The 27,370-nt window shown below is 40.0% G+C and overlaps 1 protein-coding gene across 2 annotated transcripts in view; it reads left to right on the top strand.

Annotated features, from left to right (window-relative positions):
- Positions 1-27,370, top strand: part of LOC128743604 (serine-rich adhesin for platelets) — a 374,341-nt gene that overhangs the window by 98,274 nt on the left and 248,697 nt on the right. For both annotated transcript variants that reach the window (XM_053840207.1, XM_053840208.1), the window contains exon 3: positions 19,842-23,185. In XM_053840207.1, the coding sequence (XP_053696182.1) occupies positions 19,842-23,185 (3,344 nt within the window). The remainder of the gene's footprint in view (positions 1-19,841; positions 23,186-27,370) is intronic.

Below are 27,370 nucleotides of genomic sequence, written 5' to 3'. Positions count from 1 at the left end.
CTCCACTGAAAATTGAGTCTCTCGTTTTGGTTTAGCTCGCCGGATCATCTTCTCAAAGGCGATGTGGAAAAGCATGCAGGATAAGTTGTCAACTTGTCTCGACTTCTGCCGCGCCTGGAAGGGACTCAATCCTATTGACTCTAATAGTCTCTCCCAGCCAAGATTGAATATACAACGTACCACGATGCCAACTGGTAGGCGCAATTTCAACATTTACCTTCTTTTATATCAATTCGATTTTTTGTCAAATAAAGAACCCTGAATATAAACCAAAATAGTTTCTGACGATTGAAAATAATTCCCCATTTCCTGAATAATCTTTTTATAAGGTTAGGCTATGTCAGATTTTTTTTTTTGTAAAACCCCCCCTAAGAAAAATTTCTTTCTACGCCCAAAAAAGAAATCTAAATGAAGCTTCATTAGGTCCTAGAATATAGCAAAAAAAAGTTTAAATGAGTCCAAAAGAATTTTAGAAAGGCCTAAAGAAAGTTTAAGACAGGTCTAAAGGAAGTCTAAAACAAGTTTGATGGATGTCTAAAACAAGACTGAAAGAAACCTAAAAGAGATTTAAAAGAAGTTCTAAAAGAAATCTAAAGGATATTTAAAAAAAATTCTAAACGAAATCTGAAAAAGGTCCAAAAGAAGGTTAGAAGAAATCTCTAAAGGAAGTCTATAAGAAGCCTAAAAATAATGTAAAAGAAGTCCGAAGATCTTAAAGAAGGTTAACAATAATCTAAAATAGCGAATGACCCTTTGGGTTGAAACCATTTAAACACATAAATTTAAAGGAACTTAATAATAGTCTAACATAAGTCAAAATGAAGTCTAAAAATTTTCAGGATTTAAGAAAATCTTAAAAGAAGTTTAAAGCAAGCCTAGAAGAAGTTTGATGAAAGTCTAAAACAAGTTTAAAAGAATTCTAAAAGTACTCTAAAAGATTTCCAAAAGAATGCTAAAAGAAGTCTAAAGGAATCTAAAGGAAGTCTTATTAGACTTAGATTTAACTTCTATTGAAGGCTAAAAGCAGTCTCAATGTTGTCTAAATGAAATTTAACAGTAGTCTAAAACAAGTTTAAAAGAACTCTAAAAGAAATCTAGAAGAAAACTAGTAAGTAAAGCCGTGGGTATAAGCGTCCTTCAGAACATGAGCCTTCTTTTTCAACAGACTTCACAGTCGGTTATTAACCCTCTAACGGGAAACATCGTAAAAACGACGCAATCAAGCTGATGACTATTTTATCATGAAAGAACACGCAAAAGAACGTTAAGTTCGGATTTTCATGCAAAAATAATTATCTGAAGTAGCGCTAGGTTACAAAAAGTCCAATTTCTTTTTTTCGTTCTTCATGTATAACGCTCTACCCAGATATTTTGTCAATTCAAATACATTACAAAATTGAAATAAAGCATGAAACTTACGCATAGAAAAATTTTAAGGTCAATATTTTTGTTCTAGATATCCTTTTTCTCAAAAAGTAAAAAAGGGAATATTCGCGAATTAATTATTTTCGAAATTTTTTGGAATTTTTGTTTTTGAAAGAAGATAACTTTTAAATGTATAGTCAGAATGTTGTGATGTTAATATAAAAATGCCAAGAAATCTATTCTGAACAAATTTTGCATATTGATAATTCAAAACAAATTTCGTATGCAACTCTGGAGCACAAAAGCGAAGGCCGTCTATAGACGGCCTTACCCGTTAGAGGGTTAAGGTACAGGAAAATTACGGGATTAGTACAAAGATTCTACCCAACAAAAAAATTTTTTTAATCGTAGTTTATTCAACCATTGTACAGCTAATAACCGTGTAACAAGCGCTTGATAAGCTGTTATTCAGCAAAGATGTTTGTTGGGTATTAACTCTGTAGCGGACCGTCCAGTCGAGATTGGCTTGTTAGACCAGCATCGTACCCCGGAGTTAACTGGGAGGGTTAGAAGAAAACTAAAGAAAGTTAGAAAAAAGTCTAAACGATGTCTAAAAGAAGTTTAATAAAAGTCTAAAACAAGTTTAAAGAACTCTAAAAGAATTCTAAAATAAATTTTGAGAATTCTAAAAAAAACCTAAAAAAATCTAAAGAAAGTCTGTAAGAAGCCTAAAAATAATGTAAAAGAAGCTCAAAGTAGTGTACTAGAGATCTAAAAGAAGGTCAACTATCATCTAGAATGGTGAATGACCTTCTGGGTTATAACCAAATAAAAGAAAAAATCTGATAGAAGCTTAATAATAGGCTAGAATGAGTCAAAAAGAAGTCTAAAATAGTCCAAAATAAATATAGAAAAGCTTAAAAGAAGTTTAAGACAAGCCTAAAAGAAGTTTTATGGAAGTCTTAAACAAGTTCAAAAGAACTCTAAATGAGATATATAGGGTGTTCAATAATACACTTTACACTTTAAAAATGTGTTTAAAAATGGAAATACAAGATATCCTTTTTTGAGTCAAATTTTATTGAAGCAATATTTATTGGGAACCTTACCGACATATTTGGTGGAAGCCTCCCCCCTTTGTGCTTTATGACAAGCTTGAGACGTTTCTTGAAAGAATCACACACGGCACGCACCTGGTCCATGGGCATCTCGTCCCAGACCTTAGAAATGAGCTTCTTAAATTGGTTCATAGTGCTCACTTTATGTTTGCTCTGCTTGGCCAGCATATACGCCCATATATAAAAGTCCAGGGGATTAAGATCCGGGGAGCTGGGATGCCACAAAGTCTTATCGAAAAAATCAGTCAAATTCTCCCGACACCACGCTTGGACGACATTCGCCGTGTGGGCCGGTGCGCCGTCCTGTTGAAAGACGTAATGATCTTTCTTGTAGAGGTCACGAAGTGCCGGGGCCACAACCTTCTCCAGAACCTTGGTCTTGTAGTACGCGGCGCTGATTTTCACGTTTTTCTCGATAAACACCAGTGGAAGCTTCCCACGCTTGGATACGGTCCCCTAAACCATACCCGACGCGGCGCTCTGGAACCGCGGGATGTTTATGTGGGTCGGGGGGATGCTGGCCAACATCGGCGCCCACAGCCCCGATCATCGCGCGCGGTAGACAAATAACAAATGACATCAAGTCGACACCTTGCGCGTCAGTTAGCCTATATTTATAAGGTTAAAACTGACAGCAATACCAATACAGAGAATGCACATGATGCGCACTTACACAACGATGAAAAGTGGGGGTCAGTCCCGGCGTAGTGGTTAGCATTCACGCCTTTCACGCCGAGGATTTGGGTTCAAATCCCAACCCCGCAGAAGTCACGAATACCCAAAACTGGTTAAAGTGACTATAATCTAAAAAAACAAAAAAAAAAACGATGAAAAGTTATATTCGAACTTATTGAACACCCTGTAAAATAAGTTTAAAAAACTAAAGGAGATATAAAAGAATTCTAGATGAAATTTAAAAGAAGCCTAAAAGAAACCTAAACGTAGCCTAAAAGAAGTTTAAAGGAAGTCTAAAAGAAGTTTTATAGAAGAATTCTAAAAGAAATCCAAAGAGAGTCTAAAAGAAGGCTAAGAAAAATATGAAGAATGTCTAAAAGAAGTCTATAAGTAGCCAAAAATAAGTTCAATGCAAGGCAAGAAACTTGTTTTTTAAGTGGCCCATTCTTTTTTTTTTAATTTATTTATTTAGTCGTCAAATCATAGTAGACCTTTTACATTAGTTATTATATTATATTAGTTCTATTACTACAATACAATCTACAAAGAAAACTGTACAGTATAACTTTTAAATTACATAATATTGCTTACATTTTTTGCATCTAACGCGTAGAATTAAAGTATTGTTTTAATTTTAATTTAGACATAGTAAAGTCAATATTTTCGCAATGTTGGTTATAGGCGATCATCATCTGATTTAAAGGCCCGAATTTGGCATAGTTTGTGCGACAGTGACTTATGCTAAATATATTTCGGTTCCGCAATTGACGGTTCGGTACATAAAAGCTAAGTTTAGATAAAATTTCTATAGAATCTATACGGTGTGAAACAATATCGTTTACAAATGACACTTTGGCGAACTCACGTCGCTGTTTTAGTGTCTGTATATTTATAAGCAAGCAGCGGGCTTCATAAGAGAGAAGAGGAAAGCTTATCCAATTTAGTTTACGCAAAGCGAACAGCACGAATTGTTTTTGTACTGATTCTATTCGTTCCTGGTGTATTAATGAAAATGGTGACCAGTATTCTAATATTGACCTCACATATGCAAGATATAGTATATATTCGTATCTATATGTATTACCTGTGGTTGGGAAGTTGAGAATCCATGCAGAAAATACTCAAAAGTAAATTTTTAATAACTTCAAAAAGAATTGCAGAAATTAAGTAGATCGTTGGAAAATTTCAAGTAACCTTTCAGGTAAATGGTAGGGGTCGAATACCCCTGGTACAAAATAGCTTATCACAGCATCAGAACACGTTTCGCGCTATATACCATCTCGGCCGCGATACATTGTGCTACCGCAGCGATGAACGGTATGAACAGTTCAGTGCGTCATCGTGTCGGCAATCATCGATATCGTCTAGATTCCTCTACCACGTTCAAAGATCTGACTGCTGAGCACAGCCGCTCGCATCCAGTTGGTTAAACAATCAAGACTTGGTCGATTCTTTATGACAGCAATTTGGATATTGCACAAAAATTAAACTACAGGTTTGACTGAATGTTTTGAAGCGTCTTAGTCGAATACGAAACCTGAAATTAAAGAAAATTTAATCGGAAAAAGTTTTTTTTTCTTTTCTCGATTTTCAGACAACTACCGCTTTGTGAAGCGTACATTTGTCCACACTGACAATCATTAAAAAACAAGCTCGTCATTTGAATGCTGTCCAATCCTGTTCAATTTTTCCCTAATATTTTTAGTGATAAAAGCAAAGAAATATAACGTGATTGTACAAAAATGTGTTTAAAGGAAGTATTTCGATGAGCCCCGGTGTACCTTAGGGGAAGCTTTAGAGTACATCGCAAAAAATAAATCACCCGCCCGACAGTGGACGTTGGTGGTTAGTATAGCTTCCAGGGAGCCACAGCGTTTGTCGCATAGTGTTTACTGCAGCAGCAACAGCATCCCTAAGTACGTGCCTTATCGGAAAATCTCTTCCCGTTCCGTTTTCAGAACCGTCAGCTGCGTTCGATCCAACGTTTGTTGACCGACCGGCCAACATGCAGCGCATGATAACTTCGAATTGCTGCAGAATACGTATTACAATATGTTTTTTGCTAATAAAAAAACAGTTAAAACATCGGCCTTGTTAAAGGCAAAGCATTTGGTGAAACGAAAAGTTTTCAAAAATGGAGGCGTTTCCAATAGAAACGATTTGTCCTCTCTAGAGTGAATTTCTGATTTAACTATTGCTGTTAACTAATTGTTATTGAATCTTTATGCTCCGGAATAAATTTCACACACAATATCTACACAATATTTTATGAAATTAAACCAGCTAAACTCTGGGCGGGAAACCAAGCAAACCAAATTAATTATAATTACAGCGCAGGGTAAATAAATTAATGTCACGAAAAGCAAATAGAATTAATTTCTCACGCTGGAAATTCAATACACATATAGAGTAAACCATATTGAGCTGCCTGTCCATCGACGAGTACCGTTCAGGCGTGTTTGGTGGGATAAATTATGGCCCGATATAGGCGCTCCTATCTAGAATGTTAAACCGTGTTTCGCCACCCTGCCACCCACCAATAATAATGGGGAAATTCTACGACCGACCGACGCACGGATGGAACGGTTTGCATTTTGCATAATTTAACTATGTGCAAATCCCGTTGGATAGATCAGGCCAGCGTCCGTGCTAAAGGAAAATTATTCCGGCAAACACGTCCGCTTTCCGATGATATTATGTGCATTCATAATAGTGTAAAATATTGAATATTGTTGTGATATCGTCTCATTTCTAGTTGAAATTCCACTAAACCAGCGCGACTCCAGCCGGTTTTCCGGTTTTCCGATTTTATTCTTTTATTCAGTTTCAATCAACCCAAACGAATGAGTACCTAGGAATAATTTTTTAGTTGCAAATAATTATTATAAAAAAGTTTTGTTCGCTTTATATAATACTACACGTATTCTCTAATTTCTGTGTAGCACTCATATGTAGCTTCAATCAAATATTCAACAAGTTTTGAAATAAAGTGTGTTTTTTTATTATGTTCATTTGAATCTAGTAAAATCATGTTGACTGAGCTTAAATTGCATTATTTTCATTAAATTAAAGGGGAGTGTCGTCGTGGTTGGGCCATGTTTTGAAATTCGCTCATAACTTTCGTTTCAAAAGGGGTTTTGGGGGAAGAATAAATTATATTTCCGGAAAGTTTTGAACGGATTGCTTGGAAAATAAAAAAGTTACAGGCATTTACGTGAAGACAAAAAATGTTGTCATAGTCGGGCCATGTTGTACAGGTTGGGCCACCGTAGAAAATCTAAGACATATTTATTAAAATTCTATATAGAGACATGAAAAGAATGAGTTCCGTGAACAACGGCTCATATAGGTACAAATACCCTATTTTTAATTGCATTTTTGCGAAATTTTGGCAATCTTGTAAAATCAATATTGCTACAATCGTCTTTTCCGAAGTGTACAACTACAATGAAAAAAAAAATCAGAGTGGTTGTGTACAAGACACGACCGCATATATAGGTGACGCAGGACTACGTAAGTCTCTTTGTATAGTGATAGTAGCATGTATTCATGCTTGTAATCATTCGATTCTTGATGTATACATGCTATATGTAACATATATACATGCTACATGCGTTGTATGTAACATTTATCAAAGTAGTAACATTGCATACGTTCAATTCTCAAAAGATTGTGCATTTGAAAACAATTTAACAAAATCAAGAACACAAACTATTGCTTTCCTGCTTCCTTACTGAAATTAAAGATTGTTTTAATTATCCATGGTTTCCCACGTTGAAGGGATTTTACAAATTCAATCCAATTTTATCAACAGCACGTCTTTTCACTACACTTCTAATGAAACGGCAAGCATGCGTATTCATACAGAGTCATATTGTAACCGAACACTACAGCTGTAGCACATTTTTCCAACACAGATTTCAAAATCGCCTAGGTTTAATCGTCTCGCAGTAATGAATTTGCGATCTATTCAGACAACGAACTTGTGTCATTTTTTCTGACCCACTTCCCTAACACAGACATCAAATTGGACTAGGTTTAATCGCGTTCGTAAGAAATCTGTTGGCACGAGGGGGCTTGTCACTCTCTCTGGCATACTTCCCAAGCAAGGACATCAAAATGGTCTAGGTTGAACCGCGGTGTTAAGAAATCTTGTTGAAATGAGGAAGCTTTGTCACTTGTTTTGGCTTACTTCCCAAGCACAGATATCAAATTGGTATAGGTTTAGACAATCGTATAGAATCTTCCAACCAATCACGAAGCGAGAATTCTGGTAGAACATAGGTTCATTATTTTCAATTTTTCAATAGTTCAACATCAAGAATCCATACTTTTCTTCATTTGAGTCAATTCTTAGAAGATTTTCCGATCGATTGGTGTAAGAATATTGAAAATCAATCGGAAAACCGCTGAGTTATTAGCGCTCAAAACCTTTCATTTTTCGTGACGCTCGCATTTTTCGATTTTTTGGAATGACACCCTATCTCAAAACTTGCCGTAAGACGTAGTCCTACGTCAAAGCAACAAAAATCTAGGTTTTTATCGTACTAATTTTGCTTTATTTCATCACGTTACGTGACTGACATTCTCTAGCGATTATTGCGCTTCTGCGCTTAAAATCATGGTGGCCATGACTACTCAAGTGGCCCGACCTTTACGAATAGCGCTTTTCTAGTATTTCACTTTAGCCTTCCCAAACACCTTAATGGAGGGGATTTTTCTATAGTCTTCGTGTGTAGCAAAACACACTTCATACATTTTCAAAATTTATTTCGATAATTTCATTTCATGAATCATTTCTTGAAGAAAAGTTCATTGCACCTGGAAAACTTTTTTGTAAGATTTAGTCACTAGAATTCAGTACGGGTGTTTCGAATACACGATTGAAACTCACAATATTGTGAAAAGTTATAGCTATCACAGTAAGAAGTTTTACAATGGTTTTATCATAGATGTCATGAGTTACTAAAACTGTAAAATCGTGATGGCCCAACCATCATAGTGGCCCGACGATAACGACAATACCTTATTTTTATCTCATCTCCGATCATGTTTGATAAATTATCAATAATTCCTCTTATCAGACCGGGTGGACTACAATGCCTCACTAAATAATGAAACTTTTTCAATACCTAGTATCAAAATGGTTAGACACGTATTTTTTATCAGCATCGAACTGTTTATTTCCCACTGAGCAAATTGTTCTTATTACATGCTACATCAAAACCATTAGAACTAAATCAAAGCATAGAAGCAAAAAAAATAACCACATCATACGAAGCTTTCATCGTTGCAACACGAAACACTGCTCGTTCACTTCTAACGTTGTAAAAGCTTTGTTCTTGGTAACAAAGGCATCGCATCGCAACATCAACCCATCTCCATTTTCCTTGGGGAAAAATCAATAATAAAAATGTATATTCATATCATCTCACAGCCTGTTTGCGGTCAGGTGTTTGTAGCCGCAATGTTTTGAACCAGAGCTGAAGTGTGGTTCAACGAACCATGCTCAGCCAGCCGCATAAATCTTGTTGTCGCAGCATGATTTACATCAGTAAATGACAAGAAAAGCATCACCAGAGCAATCGTCGCGTCCTGCTGCAACCGGTGGTGCTCCATTTATGCAGCAATCGGTTTGCATAAAGGTATTACAGCCTCATGATGCCAAGCCAAGAGGTACCTACGATACGTGATAACGCATCCGATGACCACCGAAAAGATAATTATGGCCCATTCAGACTCTCCTGCTGCGGCGATGATGGGCTGTTGTAAACGATAGCAAATTGGTAGGATGCTGATGTTGAACATCGCTGCAACATGTGCAGTCATGCATATGTAAAACAGACCGGATTCAAATAGGATGGTAAAATCGTGACAATAGCTGGGTATTTTTCCAGTTTGATCATACTTGCAGCTGTCCAAACATTTCAGTATTACCTTTAACAGTATGGAAGAATGGCTCTTAATCCATTTGAAATGATATATTACCACACCGGATAACACCAGAGCAACTCGTCTATCTCGAATCTGTAAACAATAAAACCGAAAACACATACCCAAGCCTCCGAGTGATGAATGGGTTTATCTACTGAACATGAATTTTATTACCCTCTGCTAAATTACATTTTACCCCCAAGCTGAAATCATTACTCGGGACTCGTCTAAATAGGCTTGCACATCGGATCGCTCTCAGTCCCATCGTCGTCGGTGCAATATCCATTTATATTTCCACTAAAGTGCAGTACGGGGATAGGGGTTTCAAGCCAGCTCCTGTTTGCTGCATGCACCCGGAAGCCTCCCACAAATTAAATCTTATCGCATTCTGCCTATATGTGGCTACACGAATGGCGGCTTCGCGGATGCTGCTGGGTTGAGCGCCTGATCGTACATACATATCACACACAAACACACATACAAATATACCCTTGAAATTAAGTAATGAAAGCAAATATTTGCGATGCTCCACACTGTGCAGTGCACTCGAAGCTGCTCGGCAGGAGGAAGCATCCGGAACATTTGACATCGAAGCAGCTATGGCAGAGCTACAGCTACATATTTGTGTTTCTCGTCTCATGAATGGCCGAACTATCGAACCGGAATCCCCCGCTGGTGGTCAGCATGTAATTCCGGGGCCAAGCCGCAGAACAGTGACGGGGTAAAATAGACTAGTTTTGTTGTTTGGTTTTTGGAATACAAAAAAATATTCTAAAAACAATCGATAAGCAAATTTCCAAGAAATTGGAACTCGTTCAAAAATTTCCTTACTACGTAACATGAATGAAAAAGCAGACAATCTTCATTGATAGACCCGATGACACACTACTAGTTGAATTGGAAAGTCGTTCACATTTTCCATTTTGAAGCTACAAGGATTTCAAGCTGTGAAAGCTGCTAGCAACAAGGCTGCAAGGATGGCGTGAAAGTATGTACTCGGCACTAAATAGCAAGCAAGGCTTGTGGAAGTTAGTTTCGGTTTCCGGATATAACTTTAATTAAAATGAGAATTGCTGTAAATGAAAGTGTCGCAAAACTTCCAACAGACTGCTGGAGATGCTTTTAGTCTAGTACCATTCAGCTTACATCAGAGTCCCCGTTTGGCTTTGGCCTGAATTCAATTTACTTGCATCGTACTAAACACGAAATGTAATCTGAACAGATAATAGAATTGCTTCGGAAATAACATTTAAGTTCACTTCTACATACACGCGGATATGCTTTCTTTAGAAAATGAGTTGAAATTTCTTCATTGAGACCATCCTACTGACCACAGGAGATCGCAGTAAACAGCGCGTGTGGACGGCAGCAAAATTTTTCGCTGTCAAAATTTTTCTTACAGTTTGTAAAACAATATTTAATAAAACGAATTATCGGTTCCGTACGAATTGGGAAGTTGGAAATAATCAAGCAGATTAGTTGTTAAAATAATCAAACAGATTAGTTTTTCGGCCAGCGGCAGCAGATATAGAATTAGCATGTGCCTTGAAGATAGTGACAAACAAGTTACATGTTTGGATGCAGACGGAATTACTGGAGGCAACTGTTACTGGAAGCGGTCCGAATTTACGCTTGTGCATACGGTAGTGACTTTTGCGGTTTATGAAGTTCTGCCCCGGAGGCACCCAAAACCTAGCTTTCGAATAGGACTTTAAACTGTTTCAAGTTTAATCGAAAATGCTGTTCAGTGGCGGGATTTAATGGAATGGACGAAGAAACAAATGCCGGTGAGCTCGTTTCATAACTTCACTCGTTTATCTATTTGATTTTCCTGCATTCATATATTTTATTATTTCTAAATTTTATTCTTTTACTAAGTAATTAAAATGATGCCAGGTAGACGGAATTTTTCAATTTTCAGAGAGCGAAAAAAAGGCGCTATAACCTTGGCCTATTGCAGCCAGACTATGGTTAATGCCATAAGTTCATCCCCGAGGGTCCGGAGTATCACTTAACCTTTATTAGCAAAGATACTCCCAACGACTACAATTTGTAATCTGTAAATTAATCAATATCTTCTAGGGAAGCGTTTGGTACGGGAGGTCCACGCTTTCTTCCTTCCCCTTGATTTCAATGAGTTGAATGGAATTAAGTATCATTTTTAATTCCACTTAATTCTTTGGAATTCTCTCTGCGGTACATGCTGCGCAGTTGGCCTGGCCGTTGACAAGAAAAATGACCGATTTAAGCAATCGGCATTTTCCAGGATGCCTTCAAGTATTGGCTGCGTTAGTGTGAGATAAGATAAGATAAGATGAGACCATCCTACTGACCACAGCAGTATCTCCTAACCAAGATTTGAATATACGACGATTGGTTTGTTAGATCAGCCTTGTAGCCATCAAATCATACACAATTTGACTGCCGAGTCAGGAAGCAGTGACGCTTGAGCTACTGATTTATCCGAAGTTCTGCGGATTTAGGAATCTTCTATGGTCCTGTCGATCAAGTGCTCTTATCGGCGAAACGACGGTGTAAATGCAACGAAAAGATGATGAAAAAGAAATGAAAACATGACGAAAATACGATGCAAAGTTGACGAAAAGGCTATGAAAGGTGACTAAAATACGACGGAAATAACATGGAAATGCGATGGAAAGACGAGGTACAAACACCAACACAAAAACAAAAAGCATGAAAAAAATACCACAAACATGTATAAAAAGGCGTCGAAAAGACGACAAAACATGCAAAAAAAGGACGGCGAAAAGATGACGAATATACAACAAAAAGACAACGAAAGAATGACGAAACGGCAGTAAAAAGTAAAAAGACAATATGTTTGCTGTCATAACACAAATACATCGACACAAGACGAAGAAAGTGGTAAAAAAGACGGGAAAACAAGAGACACAGAGATCATAAAACGACGAAAACACGATGAAAAGTTGGTGAAAAACTATGGGCTCCACCAGAACTTTCTGATGACCGCTATAAAACTGCTTTCTGACCAAGTGACCTACTCCTCAGAATGTTTTCATAACCGCTATAAGAATCAAGTTATAAGCTCAAGTAGTCGTATCACACTCTGCTAAAAGCAGCAATAAAACCGGTTCAGCTTTCGCTGCTTGACAGCCATCGCCATAATTTAAAAAAGCTTTTCGCTTTTCGCATTGCTGACAAAAACTAAAGAAGTTCAATAGCTTTGTCAGCTTGAAAATATAACCGTGAGCAGAAAAGTTAGGCTTTACTGACAGATCATTCTGAACGATTTGGTTTATAGCGACCAGAATAAAATATTCGATACAATATTTATTAAATTTTAAGCAATATCATTGGTTTGCAGCATGTGCGCATTTAATTTCATCGTGCATATCCATATGATAGGTCGATAAAATCAGCGTGCCACTGAAATTTTGCAATTTTCGAAAACTGGTCATTTTAACAAATTGAAAATATTCAGTTATTCAGTGTCAAATTTTAGCAAAACCATTCTAGTTGCTTCCTCTGACAGGAAACCCGATTGATAATAACTTTCTTTCTGCAAAACACTTTGCTTTGATGAACTGTTGTTTGCGAGCTAAAACAAAATACTAGAATATGGCAACATGGCTTCGCATAAAAAAATGATTTTGGTGTTGAACTTTGGTATTCTTCATAATAGCAGCAAAAAAACTGTTTGGTCAGGGTGTTACCGTTTTAATAGCTCTATAAAACTAACAGATTTATTGCTGTTTGACAAGCAACCGCGATAAGAACAATTTTGATTGGTGCCCCATTTTGTATTGCTACGCCACACTTATGGTAAGTTTATAAGAGACGTGGTGCAGCCAACAAGTTTTAACGTGGTAATAAAGCAACCACAATAAATTTGCTTTATGAACAGTTTGATTATGGTTTTCTAGGTAGCTATAAGTGTGTTTGGACTCGAATTCTTTTGGTATTGCGCAATACCACAATAAAACTAAGGGTAATTATTAATACCGCAATAAAACCTTTATATTATTCAAGTAAAACCAAGTGGCTTTAGAATTGTTACTTGGGGTGACAAGAAGATGACGAATACGAAGGAAAGATGTAACAAAATACGGCGAAAAGGCGCCAACCAAGCGAACGAAAAAACAACGGAAAGGTAATGAAAAAGTGGTAACAAGTAAAATACAAAAATGCGAATAAAAACAAAGTTGGTGTAGGTTGACAAATTTACTGTAGGTAGTTTTAGTGGTATGTTTGGCTAATGTCTTGTAGAAGAGTCTAAAATCTAAGAAAATTAAGGAAGAAACTCGAAAAAACTAGTAGAATTATGTGAATAAAGTAAATCTGGGATCTGAAAACGAAGAGAGAGAGAGAGCGAAGTTTCAACTAGAAGTTGTTTCGTGTGAGTGTGTCTGTGTGTGTATACGCTTTGGTAGATATTGAAAAAGCCAGGAGTAACCGTTTTTAGTTTCTTTGTTTAGAATGGAGGAGCGTCTCTTGTTACAGAGACTGTAGATTACAGTGGCGACTAGGCACTCAAAAACCGCTAAATTTTGAATCAAAACGGAGAGTTACCGTTACTTGTGATGATATTCCCCGTTTTGATTAAAAATTTAGCGGTTTTTAAGTGCTTTAGTCGCCTCTGTAATCTACAGTCTATGTGGTCTCTTGCAGATCTCTAAACTCTCAAGTTCCGGCCATTTCGGCATCTTTTGATGCTTTTGCTACCTCTGCCAAGTGTTCTTTAGTACGTGTTTCATGATTTCTTCTAGTCTGGCCGATGTAAACCTTTTTGCAATGTGGGCAACTGATTTAATGAAACTCCGGATGTTCTATGTTCTTCAATCGGGTCCTTAGTTGATCCCAAATTACTTTTGAGTTGGTTATTTCGGCTGGTGTAGACGACGTCGATTCTTACATTTCTTCATTTTTCAATGGAGAGGGCGTGTTATGTTTTCGTGGTATTCGCAACTCTCTTTAGTTCTGGTGTTATTGGTGTTAGTGTTGTGAGTGAATTTTTGTATGCGTTCCTTCTTTTCTTGGAAACAATGACCTGGATAGTCCTTTCTTTGTATCCGTTCAGTTTGGCAATTTCTAAAATGTATGTCAATTCTTTTTATTTCCCTAGCTCATTCAACAGCAATGTGTCCATCCTATGTATCATATGATAGAATGCCGCCATTTTGGGCTGGTGGGAGTGGTTAGATGAGCTTCAGTCAGTCCGCGTATCTGCATAACTCCTTTAGACAGTTCTATTTACTCTTTTTATCGCCTTTTCAAGTGTGGTCCTGGCCTCTCTAAATCCCCATATTCGCTCTTCCCTTACATTTCTTTCTCTTTGGAAGCTTCTTATTGCCCTGAAGCAGTTAGCACGAAAGTGCGCAAAGCTCTCCGTTCCACCAATAAACTGGGGGTCGGTTATTCCTCAGTTTGTTTATTCTTCGCCATTGTTGCGCCGCATGCTTTCGCCAGCGTTTCTGGCAGTTCGTCTATGCTCAGATCCAGGAAATCGCTGTCCGCGCGTTGCTCTCCCATGAAAAGTTCCTTGTCGAAGGGCTTCGTTTTCCACCTTTGTTTATTGGTTCTATTTTTTAGAGTTGCTGCGGAATTCCGTTCACCCATGGAATACTGGATCGCCTGGTAAGGTGATCGCTGTGAGTATATCCCTCCAATACCCTCCAGTTCATGTTTGCACCAATGATGGACTGCAAAAAATGACATGGATGATGGACTCTCCACCATCCCTGCGGAAAGTGCATGTCTAGCTCCAGTGAGCCATTTCCTCACGCGTTGGTGCATCTGCTTCCCCACTCCACCATCCAGGCATTGAAATCACCGCCTATAATGATCGGTGTTTGCTTTCAACAAGGTTCTCAGTACATGTGTCCAACATTTGGTGGAATTGTTCCATTGTCTTGGGGGTGCATAGCAACTGATTCGAAAGCACTTCCTGAATAGATTACCATCCCATAGTATCCCCATATCCCTTGTATCGGATTTCCAGAAGTTATTTCGAGAATCGGATACAATTTTACAAGACAAACAAGGAACACAGGACAATCAGTACTACGACAGGAGTCCCGCAAGGCTCCATCTCTCTGGAACGGGATGTACGACGGAGTACTAAGACTGATTCTGCCGGTTTCGCAGACGATATCGTAGTAGTAGTAGTAACAGGAGAGTCGCTGGAACAGGTAGAAACGCTGGTAAACGAGTCGATAGACATAATCGAAAGCTGGATGCAAGGGGTGAAATAGCAAATAGCCCAACACAATACGGAAGTGCTGTTGGTCAGCAACCGCAAGGCAGCTCATTGTGGAACAGCACACGGCAGCCTCGAAGCGAGGTTTGAAACACCCAGGCGGAAATTTCAACTACCGCGTTGTCTAAACTTGCGAGAAAGCGGGAAAAGTGATTAATGTGCTGGTCAGAATCATACCAGACAACTCTGATCCAAACAGCAGTAAAAGGCGTATTTTAGCCAGTATATCCCCCTCGATACAGCGATACGGTAGTCCTGCTTGCGTAACAGCGCTTAAAACCCAGTGGAATAAGTAGAGATTACACAGTACGTATCGGCACATGGCAATGCGAGGCGGAAGCGTACACAGAACTACATCACTCTGGCGGAAGACGACGAATGTTATAAGTTGAAGGATACTGGAAGAATTCGAAAAGCTATGAGTCGGAGTCAATAGTAAAGTGACAGCAATAGTTGAACTCCGCGACTAACAGAAGATGTACGCATAGGTTAATACCGGTACTCTCAGCCTGGGTGAACAGGAGGCACGGAGAACTGAACTTCTATCTGACGCAATTTCTCTCGGGACACGGTTGCTTCAGACAGCATTTGCATCGCCCGAAGAACGGCGATGTTGAAGAAACTCCCGAGCATACAGTCTTTGTATGGCCCATATTTGAAGCGGTGCCCGCACTAAACGTAGACAACATTGTTGAGAAAATGTGTCTAGACGAGGACATTTGGAATGCCGTCAGCAGATCATGGAGCTCGCTTCAACGAACATGGAGAGCAGAACAGCGAGCCGGCAATGCCAAGCTTTGCTGCAAAGAAGACAATGTGGCCTGTTGAAGGGACGTCTCTAGACCGCTTATGTATGTATGTATGTATGGGGGTAGCCACCATCACCTCAAGGGTTTCCCATTGTATGCAAGTAGAATTACCGCAGAATCGAATTTATCTACCCAGCAACTTTCATGTCAATGCTGTTCGTGAAGGACCAAAAGGGGTTGGGTGGATCTATAGGCAATGTCGCTTATATGATTCCACGGGAATATAAGACACTCCTTCCAGCATAGACCTCCGGTTTCTAGATACATAACTTCGCCGTGCAAACTTATCTTGCGTGATGATTTGTGTGCTAGAAGGGCGCGTCAAAATCCTCTCCGACCTTATGTGACTTGGGCTAGTTACCACATCCCTCATCCAGTCTTCGATTCATTTGGTACCCTGATGCTCCCTCCCCTCCCTTTTAATGATGTATATGTAAATGTATTAAATAATGAGTAATATGAATATACTATATATGTAAGGAATATCTATTATAGTGGCAATGATTCTACACTTGTTTATGTATCGCAGTCATATACTAATTAATAAACTATATTTTAAAAGTGCAATCAATTGTATAAAACTCTACACTGTATTATTAACCGAATCAGGCACCCGATTGGCCATCAGTCTGCGACTGTGTAAGGTTCAAAACGGACAGCACACAAGAAAGACATAGCCACACATCAGTCTTTAGCTTAAAAAACAAACAGTCAAACCACTACTTATCTAAGCACTCGTCGGATCGGTAAGTCTTCTGTCCACTCTACAGTACACATCAGACCATACACATGCGGAGCATGGTACCCGTACACACTAACTGCATGATGGTCTCTTATTCCCACCAGCAAGCAAAAACACGAAAAAACGAACGGCGATGATCCGGTTTATTCGTCAGCGGCTTCAACGGCAAGTAGCACAACGAGATGCACACACGGAAAGCAGGAAGCTGTGTGCTAGCAAAAAAAATTAACAAGCTTCAACTGCTTCACTAACACACATGCACTTTGCATTCGAAACACATTATTACACGAACTGCCGAAACGAAAATTTTCTTGCGCTCTGTAAAGACGCACATAACTGAGCGGGCAATGTCATTGCTTGAATACACAGACATGCATAACCGACAAGGAAAAAGCTGAAATAGCTTGCTTCGGAATCGCACTTTTCATCACAATTAGCCCAAAACATCACTCATTCTGATCTGCGGAGTATAAACTCGTCGTTAATCACTCTTGGATCTTCGAATTCCAACTAAAGGCACTCGCGTACACCAAATCACAGTGAAAACTACTGATCTTTCGATTCTGGGTCTCGCGAAAACGCACAAGCGTCCGATCTCTCTGCTTTCCCATACCGAACTGGGGGACGTCTCTGACCGCTTATGCCACACAAACACAACCCTTCCTCCCTTTCCAAAAAATAGTTTTCCTCATGACTGCGTTTGGAGTCAAGTAAAAATACAGGTAAATAAAAAGAAAAAACACTCCTTGGAGGTTAATCACGCGAAGACTTGCCGGAGCGACTGTCGACAACGCACTACATGTTTCTATCGCACTGATCGAGTAGATAATTGTGTATCTTCTAGGCGGTAGAAGCAAAGTGCAATCATACGAAAATAATATCGTCGCAAGAAGGTGTGTGGTGCGAATGTAGAATGATAGAATTGGAAAGTGAAATAAAATTAGACTACCTAATGTAACGGGCGGCACTAGTTTAATTAGTAAAACATTCGGGTACCAACCGAAAGAGCGTGTGTGCGAGCCCCACCTGACATGCCATGTTTGGTAATCTTCGTGAATCCAAATCATGACAGGCATGACGAAAAATATTCTTCTGATCCCGTCAAATACGATCATCGTCTACCTACCAAAGCAATTCGGTCTTGTCCTGTGGTCGATGTGTACCTAGCTGCAATGATGCAAAACATCATGCAAAAACGTTTGTGTCGTGCGAGTAAAATTTTATAAGTGTTCTAGCACCTCTACGTCCAAAATTGCACTTAGATTTTGTCTCTTCTTCAGTTTAAATGGTGCTTATCTAACGCTCATCGACTTCTCACCAGTAAATTTTTTTCTTCAAAAACACATATTTTCACCTTTGGTCTTAGAAACAATAGAGCGACCTCATGACGTTTACTATAATGTTCTCTAATTACCCATGGTTTAATGGGAATGATTAAGCAACAGTTTTGTTCAATTGATGTGGCAACACATCGGAACGATTTTTCAATTTATCATTTACGACAGTGGTTTCCAACCATTTTTGTTCGCGCAACCACTGATGACGTTTCATGAAATTGTCGTGATGAACATAATTTTTGGTACCCCATAAAAAACTTATTGAAATATAAAATTTCATGCATTAATCAAAATAATTTGCAACAGTAGAAAGTTTTTCTTTAAACCACCAACATTTTTAAAATAAACTAATTAATTGCCATTTACTAGTAAGAGAATTCTAGTAAGACGCTTTATTTGCTTGCTATTAGGTAGTTGTAATAAACATTTTACATCAAATCACAACTATTGGGAAAGGCCCATCACTGTACTTCTCACTGTACTTCTCTTAAAGTCTCTCAACTTTCCCATAGAGGTCGAGATTAGGAGGTCTCGATTTTTGCTGCTGAATTGACTCACGGACACGAGTCAAGTTAGAGGAAAGTTGCTAAATAGATTGAAATCAGAAGAAAATAACAACTGGCTTACGTGAGACGTTGAACTGAAGTAAAGTGCACAGTTCGAGTTAAAAAGAAAGCAATCATGGCTGCCCCAGCAGCCATCATTGGTAATCACCGACGGCGATGATAATTGTTTAAAATACAATAAAACCAATGACGGCGATCAACCAGCACAGTGGGATCACAGTCATGTAAATCTGTTTAAAGTCCATAACTTGCAGCAACTGTTCCTTTACTGTTTTAATACTAAAATGCGGATGCGTTCATAAATGTTGTGTTGCAAAGGTTGAAAAATTAAGTAAACAATCTAATTCAAAATTTAGATATGATCAGACATTGATGAGAAATAGCTTTGAAAATTTACGTGGATAATGTGTTTAATTTCGTGTTGAAATTTATTGAACTTTTATTGTCAACTATCATTTTTTTGATTTTACATGCGTGAAAATTTTTAAAGTTTTTCTAGTTTACTCTAACATGAAATCACTTTCTGAAATATTTGATTTCTGAAAACTTGATGAAAATTTAATATTTGATTTCTATTCACCGAATTTACCCCACAATGCGCTGATTCGCACTTAATCGGTCAGACCCACTTTATCTAGCTTTCGAGTTGGTGATTCTCTTATTAGCGATCGATAGCGACGACTGCACACAATGGATGATGTGTTTCTTTTTTGAACAGGTGTACCGAGATTACATCCTCTAGCGAGCAAATTTTAATTGGCACTGCAGTCACCACCGACCGCACAGCGACTGACTGCGCGAGCTGACGAGCTAACTGAATTTGGAACACCCTGCCGATCGCGTATCGATGTAACTGATCTGGGTCATCGAAATGGTTGGCCATGAGCGGCTTCCAATGCGCCGATAATTGGGTTTTGTTGTTGTTGTTGTTGTTCATTCGTTCAACCAGACGGACAATCAAGCTTTGTTATTGTTGTTACACAATTTGATCACTTCCTTATTGTTCCACAGCAAAATTAATGTACGCTTTTTTCCTCTCCTGTTTTCCCTTTTGTAGGACCTCACGCAGTCACGGATACCACGCATCGGCACCACCAGTAGCAGCAGAATTCCCATCCCCGGATCCATTCGACCGGCGCAGTTTCAGTCCAAGCTAGCAAAGCCCTCGTCGTATCATCCGCCGAGTGCCCCGTTCGCTACTCCAGCCCGATTTTTGGGCCCTCAGCGGTCGACCGGCATTACGATCGCCCGTTCCTACTCCGGTGATAAACTATGCGGCGAATCCGCGCCGTTTCCTGCTCTGGCAGCCTCAACACCGGCACCGTTTCGCGCCAGTTCTTTAAATCTCTTCAAAAAATTGGACCTGACATCCACCGAGAACCTTAATGATACCAAACAAATTGATTTATACCGAGCTGAATCGACCAGCGACGTGGACGTCGATAGTGATGGACGAATGTTGGTTGACGAATCGTTGGATTTGGTCGGAGCTGGCAGTACCGACAACCTGTTGTCAACGGAAACGTTTAGCGTAGGCGGAATGCTCAAGCCACCGAACGAGACGGTTACGCTGAACTATGACGGTAATGTCACATACGAGGTTAAACGTAGCGAGACGTTTGTTAAGTCCTCCCAGGAGTCACTGAAACTCGGCGGTAGTCGAGAATCATTGAACCAAACGAGTGGGGCATCGTCGTCATCCTTTCAGACGAGTAAATCCGGAAGCGATGTTTCGTTGCTGGATAAGACACACACCTTGGACACGGAAAGTAAGAAACCGAAGGTAGCATTAAGTTCGACGATGGTTTACGACAAATTGGTAAATGTAACCCAATGCATTCCAAATATAACCCAGGAATTGGATAAGACTGCTGTATTGCCGAAAGTCGAAAACATTCTGAACAATACACATGTGCTCCAAAGTCCGGAGCAATTGTTGACGATGGAACCGGCCGCTCAGCGGCCCACTAGACTAACGTTTAACTTGAACGAAACTACCGATTTGCTACACTTGTCTGACCCGTCACAGATTCTTAACAAGACACAGGTATTTTGCTCGACAATGCATTCGCCACTGGCAGTTACTACGAGTTCGAATGCTTTAAACCTAACTAGAGATATTAAAGGATCTAGCTTAGAAGAGAATGTGCATCTTTTAGATTTGCCTTTCGATGCCGATCGTACCTTGACCGCTGCAGAACTTGAGCTGGATGATGATCAAGCACGAGTGGTGTTAGAGGATGCTGGAATTCAAAAGAAGGGAAGTTTTGATTTAAGCTTGGAAGAGCCGCTATCGGTAGGAAAGGACGACATCGCTGTGCGACCTCTGGAAGGTCGAAGTTCGATTCCCGCGAAGCAGAGATTCTCATTTGGATTGGATCTCACCGAGTGTACGTTAGATTGTTCCATAGAACTTTGTGACTCTTCCCTGTCATCAACCAAACCGCACATTAAATCACCTGTTTCAAACAGTTTAACAAAGCAGGGATCTTTTGAAATGGACGAAAGCTTAGGGATATTCACCCCCGATCAGATGAAGGAGTTTTTGGATTCAACTACAACAAACACTCACAACACGAAAGACCTTGAGCTACAGCTGAGCGCGGGTTCTCACAAGCACGGATTGCATCACTGCAGAATCGATCAAACACCATCACCCGAAGAACTCCCGCTAGATCCGGTGGGCGTAAAGACCGACATGTCAGACATTATGTTGCCATCGGAAATTTTACCACCCCCCGGTCCGATACTGTATCAAGAAATATCGCAAGCCGACTCCGAGTCTAAAACCGATCAGATGACGAAATCGGCTAATTCTAAAGTGTCGAATAGCTTCATAACGAGTATAACCAGTATCACGAGCTTGGACACGGGCTACCAGGGTGATGGGGAAATGTCACGACCGGCTAGCCGCGGTGCTGATCACTCACCTTCGAACGGGCCGCGCATCAAGAATCAGGGTGCGGCAGCATGGAATGTGCAACCGGCTCCTCCGGTACCGCGACGGCAAGATCCTATGACGGACAGTGATTTCTTCACCGAAAGCGATGCCGATGATGTATTCAACCGGGGCGATCGAAGGGCGCAGATTATCGATGGTCAACTGTACGGCCCCATGATGCAGGGAGCAAATGTTTTCATCAATCAGCACCCGCAGAACGATGATTCGTGCATGGAATCGAGCGGCATATTCACCGATGTAGATAATAGAGGGGAGGACGACCTGGTTCACAGGAGGCTTGAGAATGACGACCGCGCCGAAAGGGAACCGAATGATTCTAACGATGGTGGTGAAGGTCGCCAGGTTGGTGAGAGCGATATGAGTCCGGATGCTTCTACCGATACTCTCAGTAGTAGCAACACCGCATGCAGTCAGAAAAAGGTGATTTCAGTCAATTCCGCCGTACTGGATCCGGGGATGGAGGGTGTAAACTGTTTGCAAAACTCGTCGTTGATTTCGTCTGTTAGCACAAACGCTTCATCGCCTGGTGTATTCGGTGAGAAAAGCTTCGGCAGTGATGCTGCCACTGCTGATTTGCCAGGTGATCATGGCGGTGACGTCACTAGGCACGTTTTCACGCCTTCCTCGGTTGTGACTTCAAGCGCGACCACAGCGACACAGAATCAATCGGCGTCGTTATCGCCATCGTCGTCGGCTTCTTTACTGAATGGTAAAGCCGATAGCATTACTGGCAGTGGTGGTGCTTCTGGTGGAGGTGGTTGTAGTGGTAGTAACACAACCGATAGCGTATGTAACTTCGCTGTCGCGCGCGGTGCCTCCAACACTAGTTCCGACAGTTTGTCTGGCGCGCCCGTCGGTGGTGGAAGTCGTAATAGCAGCTTTGCAGGTGGCAGTGGCAAAAAGCCTTGCTCCAGCAGTCGTAAACAACAGAAGAATGAAACTAATTTGGTGCTGAAAAAACATGAAATGTCGTCGCGCGCGGCTCTAATCAAAACACGCTTATTCAAGGATACTTCAACGGCAGTATCCTCGCGTAGTGTCGGCGGTAGTGTGCAGAATTTGGATGTTGAGAACGAGTGCGAGAATCAGGAAAACAAGCGTCCCATTCGAGCTAATAACCACCGAGCACGTGCGATTGGTGGTGGCGGCAACGGGGTCAGTGCTAGTGTTGGTAATTTAAGTTTTACGAAGAAATCCGCCACCCCGAACAAATGGGACGCAGTGATGAGTAAAATTGCCGAAAATAAGGCGGTGATCAAGAAAAATTTTAGTGATGTGAAATCGAAGATCAGCTGTGGCAAAGCAGCAACGGCTGGCCTGTCGTCGCGACGCATCGATTCGCCGGCCTCGTTGAAAAGCCCTCCGTCGGAATGTAACAGTGTCGGGGGCCGCAGCGTTGGAACGGGGCCAACGGCGGGTGCTAAGCGGACGGTGAAACGGTAAGTACCACCAATCAGTTGAAAATGGTGCGACTTGCGATGATCGTGTGGCGATTTGATTTGATTGGCACGCTCGGAATGAACTCACGAGGCTTTTTAGCACGTTACATAAACATGGACACGTTGTAGAAAAATCTCTCACTAGACAGTGATCTGAATTCAATCGGCATCGGCATCATCATTCCATTAATAATTCAAATCTGATCGAAACATAATTCGAACGTAAGCCGGCTAACCCGCGAGGCCACTTTTCCGTAATTGTTGTGCGCTTGGCTTGCTTGCTGCTGGTGGTACAGCGCAACTGGTTTCACGCAAAGCCACCAGAAGCATGTGCTATGCTGCTACTGCTGCTGCATGCATGTACTTTCGTTTCAATGTTTGACAATCATTCGCAATCCTTCAGCACCTTTGTTTTTGTTATGATCACTTGGCTAGGCCTGTCCGTACCAGTACCAGTTAGATGAGGTTGGCTGAAACTAAACATGCGCATGGAAGGGTTCACCTATATGTAGGACCGTATGCAGTGTGCTGTGATCTTGTTAAAATGTTTTACCAATTGCACGTGCAAATTTTATGCATTGAATTCATTGTAATGATTCTAGACGAATTACTTTGATGGATTATACTCATTTATATGAAGTACTATGTGGTTTAATAGATTAGGCAAATTTTCTTCAATAGAGTAGGCCATTAATATAATGGGTTAATTTTCGTTTTGTGTGTTTTTTTCATTATCTTTTCTAGATAATTTATTATCAATTTTAAGACCATTTAGACTGAGAAAATAGTTAAATAAATACTAGGTAGTAAGAACCACCAAAGGCTCGCTGCTTTTCCAAAAATTTGCAAGCGCTTTTTTAGCAATTATTGAGAGAGACACAAGGTTACATCATTATGATTTATTATCGTTTTTTTACAGTGGCTTCCCAGCCCCGGTAGGAACACTCACCTCATTAAATAACAACAAATCGTGCTGCCAAAGTGTTTACTGCCTTATCAAATACTATTGCTGAATGAGGCGTAATTGCTGTACATATTGATTGATATGCGGTTTTTGTTGGGTGGACAGTTACTGCAATCAGTGTACAGTGGGGATTTTTACGAAAAAAGGTCCTTTATCTTAATACTAGCTGACCCGACAAACTTCGTATTGCCACAAATTAACCTGTGTTGTACATAAATCATGAATCTCGGATGATCTTTGTCACTATCTCGAGTTTTGCAAGCCCCCCAGTGGGCGGCGCTTCCGACGGCGGGTCACCGGCAACACTCGCGACCGGCTCGTCCTGAATGATCTAGTGTTACTATAGATAGTTTTTGTGGTCTTGTTATTGATTAATGTTTTATGGAAGAGTCTCGAATTTCTCGAGTTGGATTAGTTTTTGAGTTTCGCAAAAATTTCTGTTTTATTTGTATGAGAGTCCATATCCCCCTACCACAGGGGTGAGAGGTCTCTAACTATCATAAAATAAATTCAAGACTCAAAAATCTCCTACATGCTAAATTTGGTTCCATTTGCTTGATTAGTACTCAAATTATAAGGAAATTTGTATTTCATTTGTATGGGAGCCCACCCTCTTAAAAGGGAAAGGGGTCGTAATACACCACAGAAAAAAAATTCTGCCATCTAAAACTATCACATGCCAAATTTGGTTCCATTTGCTTGATTAGTTCTAAAGCTATGAGCAAATTTGTATTTCGTTTGAATGGGAGCCCCCCCCCCTCCTAAAAAGGTAAGAAGTCCCAATTCATAATGGGAAAAATGGTTGCCTCCAAAAACACCCACATGCCAAATATGGTTCCATTTGCTTGATTAGTTCTCGAATTATGAGGAAATTTGTATTTCATTTGTGTAGAAGCACTCCCTCTTGAAGTGTGGAAGGATCCTAATTCACCGTAGAAAATATTTTTGTCTCCAAAAACCTCCACATGCCGAATTTGGTTCTATTTGCTTGATTAGTTCTCGAGTTATGGGGAAATTTGTATTTCATTTGTATTGGAGCCCCCCCTCCTAATGTGGGAAGAGGTCCTAATTCATCACAGAAAAAATTCTTGCCTCCAAAAACACCTACACGCCAAATTTGGTTCCATTTGCTGGATTAGTTCTCGAGTTATGAGGAAATTTGTATTTCGTTTGTATAGGACCCCCCCTCCTAAAGTGGGGAGGGGTCCCAATTCATCATTGAAAAAAAAATTGTTTCCAAAAACACACATATGCCAAATTTGGTTCAATTCGCTTGATTAGTTCTCGAGTTATGAGGAAATTTGTATTTCATTTGTACAGGAGCCCCTCCTCTTAAAGTGGGGAGGGGTCCTAATTCACCATAGAAAATTTTCTTGCTCTCGAAAACCTTCACATGCCAAATTTGGTTGCATTTGCTTGATTAGTTTTCGAGTTATGAGGAAATTTGTATGGAAGCCCCCCCTCTTAAAGGAGAGAGGAGTTATAATTCCTCTTATAAAGAGGGGAGGGGTCTCAATTCACCATAGAATAAATTCTTGTCACCAAAAAAAACACCCACATGCCAAATGTTGTTCTATTTGCTTGATTAGTTCTCGAGTTAGGAGGAAATTTGTATTTCATTTGTACAGGAGCCCCCCCTCTTAGAGTGGGGAGGGGTCCTAATTCACCGTAGAAAATTTTCCTGCCCTCGAAAACCTTTACATGCCAAATTTGGTTCCATTTGCTTGATTAGTTCTCGAGTTATGAGGAAATTTGTATGGAAGCCCCCCCTCTTAAAGGGGAGAGGAGTTACAATTCCCCTTATAAAGAGGGAGGGGTCTCAATTTACCATAGAATAAATTCTTGTCACCGAAAACACCCACATGCCAAATTTGGTTCTATTTGCTTGATTAGTTCTCGAGTTATGAGGAAATTTGTATTTCATTTGTATGGGAGCCCCCCCTCCTAAAGTGGGGAGAGGTTCTTATTCATCATAGAAAAAATTCTTGCCTCCAAAAACACCTACATGCCAAATTTGGTTCCATTTGCTGGATTAGCTCTCGAGTTATAAGGAAATTTGTATTTCGTTTGTATAGGAGCCCCCCCCCACTTAAAGTGGGGAGGGGTCCCAATTCATCATAGAAAAAAATTTTGTCTCCAAAAACACACACATGCCAAATTTGGTTCCATTTGCTTGATTAGTTCTCGAGTTATGAGGAAATTGGTATTTCATTTGTACAGGAGCCCCCCCCCCTCTTAAAGTGAGGAGGGGTCCTAATTCAACATAGAAAATTTTCTTGCCCTCGAAAACTTTCACATGCCAAATTTGGTTCCATTTGCTTGATTAGTTCTCGAGTTATGAGGAAATTTGTATGGAAACCCCCCCTCTTAAAGGGGAGAGGAGTTATAATTCCCCTTATAAAGAGGGAAGGGGTCTCAAATTACCGTAGAATAAATTCTTGTCACCGAAAACACCCACATGCCAAATTTGGTTCTATTTGCTTGATTAGTTCTCGAGTTATGCAGAAATTTGTGTTTCATTTGTATGGGAGCCCCCACTCTTAGTGGGGGGAGGGGTCTCTAACCATCACTAAAACCTTTCCTGGCCCCAAAAACCTCTACATGCAAATTTTGACGCCGATTGGTTCAGTAGTTTTTGATTCTATAAGGAACACAGGACAGACAGACAGACAGACAGACAGACAGACAGAAATCCTTCTTTATAGGTATAGATTTCTCAATGCCACTAAGCCATCCATCTTTTGATGTCAAAAGCAGGATATTTTCATAGGAATTCCAATGGTGTGGTTACCACTTTTCACGGCACGCGTTTGTTTTCTAGCAGTTTTGGTCAAATGAAAGGCATTTCATCCTACTTTTCTCGAAGCCCAAAGAAGTATTGCTCCATAACTTTGAAATCTATAAGGAGAACCCGATACTTTTTCGCCGTAACGAAGCTATTTTATCATGGAATCTGATGGCAGATTGCTTGATTGCAACAATAGTAGTCATTTTACTCAAATTTTCTCAGTCAACTCAACTAAAATTAGGATAAAATAATCTTCATTTCGCTGTACGTTCATTTTCATAATTCAAATAATACTGTATTTCACATACGTTTGTCCGCGCTGACAATTATCAAAAAGCAAACTTGCCGGGAAGGTGTCATTTAATTCCATTCTTTGCCATCTGAATATAATCGCTCTTGTTTGTTCTTTCATTCCGCGGTTGCAGTCGTCAAG

This window comes from Sabethes cyaneus, chromosome 3 (genome assembly GCF_943734655.1).
Source record: "Sabethes cyaneus chromosome 3, idSabCyanKW18_F2, whole genome shotgun sequence".
In the NCBI taxonomy this organism is placed as follows: domain Eukaryota; kingdom Metazoa; phylum Arthropoda; class Insecta; order Diptera; family Culicidae; genus Sabethes; species Sabethes cyaneus.
This window is presented reverse-complemented; position numbering and strand designations above follow the sequence as displayed.